This window comes from Hibiscus syriacus, unplaced genomic scaffold, assembly GCF_006381635.1.
Source record: "Hibiscus syriacus cultivar Baekdansim isolate YM2019G1 unplaced genomic scaffold, ASM638163v2 tig00111701_pilon, whole genome shotgun sequence".
In the NCBI taxonomy this organism is placed as follows: Eukaryota; Viridiplantae; Streptophyta; class Magnoliopsida; order Malvales; family Malvaceae; genus Hibiscus; species Hibiscus syriacus.
In genome coordinates, this window is record NW_024063157.1 from 95,039 (window position 1) to 106,227 (window position 11,189).

The following is an 11,189-nucleotide window of genomic DNA, read 5'->3' on the forward strand; positions in this document are numbered from 1 at the left end:
AATTTAATTTATTCTTTTATCTTTTTTATAATTTATATGTAAGATTTTACTAATGAATGGTCATCAGTTAAATCGAATCAATTTTTTGATCTACTTGAATTTGATTCAAATATAAATCTCCACCCATCATCCAACTTAAATGGGTGTGGAGAAATTTTATCCATCCCGAAACTGACCCAATTTTTAGGGTAAAAACTTGCACCCGATATGATCTAATTCGATAACACACACACATATATATATAATGTTATTTTTTATTTTGAAAAATAGGGACCTAATTAAATATTAATATAGAGAGAAGAGTATTATAACAATTATCCTTAATTATATATGTAACCCCCTAGACCCGACTTAGACGCTATGACCAAATCTAGACGGTTACATATTGTATTAAAAAAAATCATACTTAAAATAACGTTAAAATTCATATAATAGTATATCATGGAATTAGCCATAAGAAAGATTCATACGATAAACATATACATATATCAGAAAACTGTATAGAACATATATATAACAAAATACTGGTAATACAGATATATCGAGACGGTTAGCAAAAACACGTGTCACCAAAGTATAACTAAAGGCATATAGAGATATACAGTAGTACAAAATAAGAGTAGTCAATCTTTCTGATGCCAAGTCTGCTAGCCTACGATCTGCTACTATATGACTACTATATGAAAATGTTAAAATTTACATAATGAGCTAAAGCCCAGTGTGCTCCTTAAGGTGTATAAAAACATACAGATAAAATACTTTAGTAAAACCCAGTTTATCAAACATGTTTTAAAAATATGACCACTACCCCCCATCCGATCACCAGAATGTGTCGGTTCCCCAGAACCATACACTCACCTTTACACCCAATAAGGGCCTTATACATATAGCATAAGGACATGTGGTAAGGACTTACCCTGTGCACAAAATAGAAGAGTCTGCGGTAAGGTCTTACAAGTCATAGATTAAGCCTGATATATTTCCCCCAATAATACCCCCGATGACAGTAATAAACATGTATGTATTCGAGTGAAAACGGTAGTTTAATCCATTAAAACATGAAAATGTTTCATACTCAGAAATCATATACATAAATACAGTAATCAGAGATCATATCATAAATATACAATAAATCAGATATCAGATAAACAATATTCAGAAAACTAGGTATCGTCTTGTAAAAATATTCACTATCATTATAAATCTAAACCAATTCATATGAATAGATTAAAATAGTAATCTAACACCATAAGGAAAAACACATGTGTCAGTCTGAGTAGTCTGATAAGAAAACCTACTACTAAGTCTGTTGATCACGATCAACGGCAATGCTAGATCCTCAAATAAGAAAATATATATCATAATCATAATATGAATAATAATAATCTCTATTTAAAAAATTTACAAAAATCTACGAGTAACTCTCGAAGAACGTGAATTGAGCAGATCTGACGGACGGGAAGCACCAGATCTAACCGAACCTCGATCGGATAAAACACGAGTATCTTCATAAAAATATTTTCTCGAATCAATCTCATAACCAAATCTCAAATAAATAAGCAAAAATGCTTAAAATATTAAGCATTTTCGGATTAACGGGCTCGATTTAGGACTTTCGGGTCAGAATTTGGTAAAACATGTCACATAATCAAACTTAGTACATCGAAAAACGTCAAGACAGAGGTTTTCGAAAACGTCAAGACAAAGGTTTTTGAAAAAGTAACGTCGGTCAACGATCAACAATTAAAGGTCAATAGTTTATCCGTTCGGTTCGAGTTGGATTGGGTCGGACAGGCGGGTGGTATCGGTTCGGTTCGACCCACTTTCTAGAAACCCACCAAGCGGTGAGATTTCCCCACGCACAACTACGGCACATGGGGTGATTGCAGGGCTTCAAGGGTTGAAAAAATTGCGAAAAAATTTCTATATGCATTGTAAGAGTTTTGAGATACTTAGCAAGCTCGGTTAATAGCGGTGAACGACAGAGAGCTCGATTTCGCGACGTCGAAAACTTAATCTTCCTCACCCCTTCACACGCCGACTGCAACAAAGACAAGATATACACCGGTGGACTCAGGACGACGCAATGAACACAATTGTGCGGAATGTGTCGAAAACAGAACAACAGTATACAATGAAACATCGATTAAAGATTTCATACTAAAAGAGAAAATGTTGAAGAGAGAGAAAAATATATTTTTAATTTCATATTTAGGAAAAATGGTATAATTACATGATAGGTCCTCTAGTTTTATTTTCATTGTTAATTTTGGTCTAAATTTAATTAAAATTTCACTTTGGTCCCTATATTTAGTTAAAATTTCAATTTAGTTCTAAAAAAATTAAGAAAATTTTAGGTCCTAATTTAAAGTGTGACAATATAAATATTAGTTATGTTATTATTTTCATGTTGAATTAGGTATTTTTTATCATAAATCTGAACTTGGCATGATCCATACTCAAATTTAAAAAAGCATATACGAGAATAATACCTTTTTACTTGTCATCCTAATATAATACTCCTCCACCCATCACCTAACCCAACCTAATTTTTTAGATAAAAACATACATCCAATTTGACATAATTATGTAATCTTATTTTTATAAGATGAAATATAATTGAAAATTTTGTAAAGAAATAAATACTATATCAATTGTATTTAAATATATAAAAAATTAATTATACTATTATTTACTTGTTGAATTTAGTATTTTTAACTCAAACTCAAATTTAATCCGGTCTAAATCTGAACTTAAGAAGAAGAAAAAAAAACCTTGTTAAATTGGATAAAATTAAAAGTTATAAAATTCGAGTAGAATACACTTGGTATAATTATGGTTTTGGTACATTAAATTATAAGAGAAAGAGAAGAGACAAAAAGGAGCGGAATCGAGATGCTTCTATGAACTGCAATTCATAAAAGAAATAATTGTCTGAAGACACTGTCACTCTGACTGCCAAATTTGAGTGTTGTCTCTGTCTCTGCCAAGTTTGAGAAACAAAGAGACGTTGTTGTGTTGTTACTTTCCACAATAACAACTTGGGAACTGCATCATTTACTCCCTCAAACCCAGAAAGAAAGAATAAAGTTGAAGCGTTTACCAACCATCAATGGCTTCAACATTCAAGCTTGTCTTTGCAGTTTGTTTTCTGCTTCTACTTTTAGGTATGTTCATCTTTGTTTGAATCTTCATATTTCATTCTTTAATATCTGATTTAAAATACCCAACTTGTTTTAGCATCTTTTGATGGATTGCTTGTTGGGTTGTCTAGTTTAGTCTTAAAATGACAAGGAATGTTCATTTGTCTGCTTATGTAATGTTTGCTCAATTGCTCTGCCCATTGAACTTTGTTTTATGGTTAGTTGAAGACAGCATCTGGTTTTGGTTTGAATTTCTATGGCAGATTTCTGTAGGGGAAGTGTTGTCGGAGTTTGCTATGGACGAAATGCCGATGATCTTCCAACGCCGGATAAAGTAGCAGAACTGGTTAAACTTCACAACATTAAGTATCTGAGGATTTATGATTCTAATAACCAGGTGTTGAAGGCCTTTGCCAACACCGGAGTCGAACTTATGGTTGCGGTTCCGAATTCGGACTTGTTAGCGTTCTCGCAGTTCCAATCGAATGCCGATTCCTGGTTAAAGAACAGCGTCCTTCCTTATTACCCTGCTACGAAGATCACTTACATAACGGTCGGTCTTGAAGTCACAGAGGATCCCGATAATGCGTCTGCCTTGGTTGTGCCTGCTATGAACAATGTCTTGACAGCATTAAAGAAGGTCGGTCTGCACAAGCGGATTAAAGTTTCGAGTACGCATTCGCTAGGCGTTCTCTCCCGATCGTTCCCGCCTTCCGCCGGGGCTTTTAACAGCAGCCATGCATATTTCTTGAGACCTGTGCTGGAATTCCTAGCTGAGAATCAGTCACCGTTTATGATCGATTTATATCCTTATTATGCTTATAGAGATTCTCCGAACAATGTCTCGTTGGATTATGCACTGTTCGAGTCATCCTCCGAAGTCATAGATCCGAACACAGGTCTGCTTTACTCTAACATGTTTGATGCCCAGATAGATGCCCTTTATTTTGCCTTGATGGCTCTAAATTTCAGAACAATTAAGGTTATGGTCACTGAAACTGGCTGGCCTTCCAATGGTTCATTGAAAGAAAAGGCTGCTACTCCGGACAATGCACAGACTTATAACATGAATCTGATTCGTCATGTTATCAATGACTCCGGTACTCCTGCCAAGCCCGGCGAAGAGCTCGATGTTTATATTTTCTCATTGTTTAATGAGAACAGGAAACCCGGGCTGGAATCGGAGAGGAACTGGGGTTTATTTTATCCGGACCAGACTAGTGTATATAGCCTGGACTTCACGGGAAAAGCTGCTGTTGGCATTACAAGTTTGAATGGTACGAGTTCAAACGGAACAACCTGGTGCATTGCTTCTAGCAAGGCTTCTGAATCTGAGCTACAGAATGCCGTAGATTGGGCTTGTGATCCCGGGAATGTAGATTGCTCCGCCATTCAGCCTAGCCAACCATGTTTCGAGCCTGATAATCTAGTTTCCCATGCCTCTTTCGCGTTCAACAGTTACTACCAGCAAAATGGGGCTACTGATGTCGCATGCAGTTTCGGAGGAAATGGGATCAAAGTTGACAAGGATCCTAGTAAGTCTTATCATTTTATCCCCTCCTTTGATAGTTCCGATGGTGTTGTTATGAATTCCGATTCAGGATTATCTTGCTTACCAAGAAACTGATGTTGTTGATTACTTGTGCAGGCTATGACAATTGCGTCTATTTGACCACTAGGTAGGCACATATTCTAAAACATCTCGTTATAACAAACCACTCTTTCTTCTTCGATTTGATCCCACCTTTCAGATACTCGTAACTGAATGAACTAAAGTTGTTCTCATGAACGTCATGCAGGATCAACAAAACCGCGACAAGGAATTCAACCGCCATGGCTAATAGCACTTCTTCCTCAACGCGGAACGAAGTGTACGCATGGATTGCTAGCTACTTTCTAATGACATTAATGTCAATTGTTATGAACCTAGGCAATGCATCATTTTGAGGAAAGGCAAGTTGTCCGGCATGCAAATGAAGCTTCGCCTTCGCGAGACGAAGACGATGTATTAAAAAGATAGAAGAATTCGCGGTTGCAGCTAGTTTTTTGTATGGTATTGGTAGTGCTGATGAGATGCTAAAGGAAAATGTATATACTGTCCTTTGTTGCTACTTGTTAGGACTGCAGTGTCTTTGATTGTTAGGTACAATTTTCTAACTTCATTTTTCCAAGGGAAAACTTACCAAAACGTTAGTAAGAAGAAATAGTCAACGGCATCAAATAGTGCCTAACAAGTAACAACAAACTATAACCCAACAGCACACGTTCTAATTAGGAGTAAAGCTCCGTTCTATTCTGGAAAAAGTACCTTTTTTTTATTTTGAGTTATTCGAATTGAACTATTTGAGTTAATTTGAATTTCAATTTGAATTTGAAGTTTTATTTTCGTATTTGATTCGAGTTTGGATTTTATGATTCGAGAAAACTGGTTTTAACTTAGAATTTAGTTCTCAATTCTTTTCTTTCTTTCTTTTAATTCTTCCTTCCTTTTAAGTTTAACACATTCATAAACCATTATAAAATATACTTATTTAGGGTTTTTTTTCCTGAAAACTAATTTCTTTTTCTTATTTTAAGTTTTTTTTTATCAAATATAAATTACATGTTTCACTAACATTATAGAATACATATTTTACTTTTGCAATTTAGTCCTATTTTATTCAATTTGATCTTTTGGTTAATTGTTTTTTAATTTTGTATTCCCGTTAATTTATTTGATTCTTTTATACTCTCATCAATAATTTGTTCTAAAAGATCTGTTGTTTAAAAATGAAATCATAAATATATTTTATAATTTTAAATGTTATTTGATTGATTAAATAGCATTATAAAACTTGCACATTTGAAGAAAAAAAATATGAAGAAATATATGTATACCTTATAAGATTAAAAAAAAATTAAATTGAGGCCGATATGTATAATAATATTATAAAAATTATAATTAAATTTAAAGAAAAACTCGAGACTCAACTTGAATTTCATAAACTTTATTCGACTGAAAAAAATCAAATAAAGTTGCGTAGGATAATTGACTCGACTCGACTTTACTTAATCGAATACTCACCCTAATTCTAAAGGCCCTGGTCGGTAAAATAATCACCCAACCTCTCCACAAACAAGTTGCATTGTCCTGGAGTCAATGGCTCTTCGTATAAGCCAAACACGAGAGCTTGTCCTGTTTTCTTAATAGTAGCCCCTCCTGCTCCCTGCCCACATCAAAATATACTCAATTTTAACCCTATTTCAACCAAAGCAAGAATAGTATGCAATCCATATAAAATAAAGGAAAAATAAGGTTTCAAAAACAATATAAAAACCTGGGAAGTTGGGACTCTTAGCCCAGACACTCCCATCATGGCCGATGATCGCGGCGGCAGTAAGGTGGTGGCCTTGTTGTCCCTCGATTTCACACATCAAATGCTCGTCTACGTACGTCTGCCACGACATCTTTTTTCTCGATGATGTTTGTTTACTAAGAAAATGCTGGGTTTTTTCAGAGTGATTTGGGAGTTTCAAGCTTGATAATGGTGAAAAGTTGAAGAGGGAGAGAGAAAGGTAAATAAGGAAAGCGATGAATAAGGTAAGGGAAAGGTTTTACTAAGCAACTTTCCATTGCTGCCATTCACGTCCTCCTTTATTTTAGCACACCCATGGCCATTCAAGCGGATATTTTACCTCTTCAACTTCTTTACATATTAATGCTTCATGTTAATATTTAAATTTAGAAAAATTCTACATTCGGTGAACATCGTTAACAATGATCACCATTAAATTAATTTATAAAATGTTAAATTATAAAGTAATTAACATATAATTATACATTAATTAAAATTTTAAATGTAATTTAATTAAAATATAAAATTTATAAAACATTAGTTTTTAGGGTAAATCATATCATTGACCACCTAACTATTTACCCTTTTTACTTTAACCACTAATTTTTTAATTTTGTCAACCGGGTCACCCGACTATTTAAATTTTGTCAATCAAGCCACATGTCGTTAAATATTAAAGGAGGACAGGACGTGATAATTAATAAAATTTGTATAATTTAACATTTAGTCTTTAATACTTACATATTGCATTAATTTGGTCCTAACTTTTAATTAATTCAATAAATTTAATTCTCAATCAGATGATGATATGTGCCACTATGTGATTGGTTTTTTTCTTAATATTTTTATTTAATTTAATAAATTTTTCATCCAATCAAATGGTGCCATGTGTCACCAATTGAACAAATAGAAAATAAAATGAATTAATAACCATTACTGGTGGGATTTAAACCAATACGTGAAAACAAATGCCTTAACCTCTAGGTTGCACCATTCAAATAACTAAATTATCACAACATAATATATACAGTTAATGACAATAAAAAGGGAAAATTACCTAATAAGAACTCCAACAAGGAATAATTGAATAATTGAATAATATGATACTTTGATATATATACATAAATATTATAATTGAATAATATGTGAATGAATTTTATTTATATTTTAAATAATTTTAATAAAAATAAAAAAATAATTTTTATATATTATAATTGAAATATAACGAATAGTTTTGTTGACTTATAATTTTCCTGATAGTTGAAAGCTTATCGTAGTAAGCATTTTAACTTATGCATTGACTTGTTTATATCCCAATTAGAGTAAGAATTTTATATTTTATTATTTATTCATCATATGTTTGAAGAAAATTTTAGGGGAAACTTGATTTTATTGAATTAGTCTATTTTGATATAGAGTTGTTAAATATGATTAGAATTCAATCGATGTTATAATATTTTAAAATATAAGATATGATATATTTAGTTATAATAATGAAAACAATTTATCAATTCAAAATATGTAAAAGGATACATTTCAATTATAGCATATTAAATTCACTTTTATTTTAATTTTTGCATTAAATGTTATTTAAAACATATTCATTTATTAATCAATTATAATATTTGTTTATATATATTTTCCATAATATTTAACTATTTCATGTTTGAGTCCTTATAAGGTCATTTATTACCATTAAGTATATTATAAATTGTATAGATTATGTTTAGCTTAGTGGTTAGAGCGCATAGTTTTTTTACTTGTGTCCCAAGTTCAAACCATACTAGCAACGGTTATTGATTTAATTTATTTTCAATTCATTCAATTGGTGACACGTGGAACTACTTGATTGGATGAAAAAAATATTAAAACATCCAATCACACAGTGACACAAGTCACCATCGATTGAAGATGAAATTTATTGAATTAAATAAAAGTTATGACCAAATTAATATAATGTGTAAGTAATGAGGACTAAATATATAATTATACAAATTTTATTAATTGTCACGCCATCTCCTCTGTTAATTTTTAATGGTAGTTGGCTTGATTGACAAGATTTAAATAGTTAGGTGACCCGATTGAAAAAATTTAAAAATCGATGGTTAAAGTAAAAGTGGTAAATAGTTAGGTGATCAATGGTATAGTTTTCCATAAAAACAATGTTTTTATAAATATTGTATTTTAATTAAATTATATTTAGATTTTTAACTAATTTATAATTATACATTTAGTACTTTATAATTTAACGTTTTATAAATTAATTTAATTGTGTTCATCGTTAATCATATTCATCCGTGCTCGTCGAGCGTGACATCATCATCCTTAAATTTATTTATTTTTCTAACATTAATTTCTAAAATTTTGTTTCATCCAATTCAGTAGTTGAACTTAATAATATCAAAAAATTTCTTTAATAATTTTACTCTTTTTTTAAATAAAATATATATATATATGATTGTTTTGTTTTGATGAAGATAGTGAGGGATAGGCATGGAATGTATTAAGTCAATTTTTATTTTTACTTTTGATATATTAATCAATTAATTCAGACAAATACTGCAAAGGTAAAGGCAACCCTTCCAACTAGTTGTTAGTATATTAGGTCAGGTTTTTGATAGACCTGAACATTCTACTCCTTCACTTATTTTTTGATCCGACACATATATATATAATTATGTTTTTATTATGTAAAATAGGAAAGGTAATTATACTCTTTTATGAGTTGTCGGTCAAGTCGGGTCGATACTTTTGTCCTAGACTTAAACTTGATTGGCTCAACTCAAATCTGAATTAAAAAATATCATGTGATATTAATTCATATTAATCAAAATTCATTGGATCCGAGTCACGTGCACATCCATAAAAAGTAACATGTTTGAATTGAATTTTTTAGGTAAGTTATGATTTTTGTTACTCTATTATGTTAAAATTTGAGATTTCATATCAATAACTAGTAAGTCTAGTGGAACGAGGCACTAGATCTCTTAAGCAACGTAAAGGGGTCGAATATTGGTGTTTGAGAATGGAGCAAACCGGGTTGGGAATATCGTCATTGCCTCTGTAGTATCTGATCCAAATAATGATTAATAAATCAAAAATCGGTGGTTATACTAGATTTTTTAGATTTCATTGTTTTATTATGATTTAGATTATATATTACTTAAAATTTTATAATATATTAATTTTATTAATTAATTAATTTGAAAAAATCCTTTAAATATTCAATTGACATGGAAACTTTTAAAAAAAAATTCACAACATGTTAATAAGAGTAGTGAGAAACATTAATTATTTGTAATGATCAATATTCTAATAAAAATATGAGAATCAAACTATGTTAAATATGGATTAAATGTCAAATTTTAACACAATAAACAAGTAAAAATATAGTTTAATTAAAATTTTATTTTATTTTTTCTTTAGGATAAGATGCCGATGATCACCTAATTATTAGTGTATTTTTATTTTGATTACCCAACAATGAATATTTTAAATTTCACCACAAACATTCATTCATTTATAATTTAAATTGGGTGCAACAAATATTTATTATAGAGAATTTTTTTAATTCAATTTATTCTACTAATAACGTTAAAATTAAACTCTTAAATATTATTTAAAAATTTAATATCTTATCCGATTATATAAATCGATAATTATTAAGGTAATTCTTTACATTAATATGATAGATAAAAAAGATAATTTTTTTGGATAATTCAATTTTCATTACCCAAAGAATAAAACCTAGTACATGAACAGGACCTGCTACTAAAACACTAGTGTTCTGTTACAGGGTCAATCTACTTACAAAAAGAATCAAGATCAAAATATCCCAATGTTTACATAGAGTAATATTAACACTATCATTTCTATTTATATTTCTATCCCCCAATTGTAATTAGGGATGGGCATGGGTCGGGTTGTTGGTCCACTCAACCCGACCCGAGAACAAAGGAGTTTCCACCCGAAACTCGACCTAACCCGACCAAAACAATGTTTCACCCGATCCGACCCGAATACATGACTTAGAAACACGACTCGACCCGACCCGAAATAATAAAAAAATTAGTTTCATTAAATAAAAACAATGACTTAATTGAAAAAATATATATATATATAAGGGTATTATTGTAATTATTCCTAAATATATAAAATAAAATTATATATTTTTTCGGGTCGGGTCGGGTCAGGTATTTTCACCCTAAACCCGAACCCGACCCGAATATTACACTTAAAAAAACACGACCCGACCCCGATTTTTTTTTTAAAAAAATCCAACACGATCGGGTCGGGTCGGAACTCGTCGGGTTCAAGTTGAGTGACCATCCCTAATTATAATCCAACAACATCCTTAATGGCATGAAACAACTCTTGAACATTTCTGGAGCGGCCTTGAAACAACATCTTGTTCCTTTCTTCCCATAGAAAGTAGATAAGTGCAATAAGGGCAAGCTTCATGATCGAAGTTAGCAATGATTTTCCTTTCTAAGTAGAGCATGCCCACACAAAAAAAACCATCCCAAGAGTGAATAGTAATCTGCAGACCAGAGTGGGAAAAAACAACATTCCATAATTGATCTGCCATAGGACATTGAAGGAACAAGTGCTCCCTTGTTTTTCGAGGATCATCGTAGAACAGACATTGACAATCATTGGTAAGCCCCATACGTTGGAGTCTATCATTTGTAGGAAGTCTATCAAATAATGC

At 31.4% G+C, this 11,189-nt stretch overlaps 1 protein-coding gene across 2 annotated transcripts; it reads left to right on the forward strand.

Annotated features, from left to right (window-relative positions):
• The first annotated feature begins 2,986 nt into the window (after nt 1–2,986).
• On the forward strand, nt 2,987–5,269 carry LOC120167816 (glucan endo-1,3-beta-glucosidase 13-like). Of its 2 annotated transcripts, none has more exons than XM_039176712.1 (4): nt 2,987–3,167; nt 3,407–4,678; nt 4,792–4,822; nt 4,943–5,269. In XM_039176712.1, exons 1-4 carry the CDS (start codon nt 3,113–3,115, stop codon nt 5,088–5,090), a joined length of 1,506 nt encoding a protein of 501 aa, XP_039032643.1. In that variant the 5' UTR covers nt 2,987–3,112; the 3' UTR covers nt 5,091–5,269. The 2 variants fall into 2 exon arrangements, with proteins under 2 accessions (XP_039032643.1, XP_039032642.1); XM_039176711.1 differs by having other exon boundaries at nt 2,989–3,167; nt 4,792–4,814; nt 4,932–5,269.
• Nucleotides 5,270–11,189: the final 5,920 nt, after the last annotated feature.

Coding starts and splice junctions, on each gene's coding strand:
- LOC120167816 (XM_039176711.1), top strand. CDS start 3,113: ATGGCTTCAACATTCAAGCTTGTCTTTGCAGTTTGTTTTCTGCTTCTA. Junction 4,679..4,791: donor CAAAGTTGACAAGGATCCTA/GTAAGTCTTATC, acceptor TTACTTGTGCAG/GCTATGACAATTGCGTCTAT. Junction 4,815..4,931: donor ATGACAATTGCGTCTATTTG/ACCACTAGGTAG, acceptor TTGTTCTCATGA/ACGTCATGCAGGATCAACAA.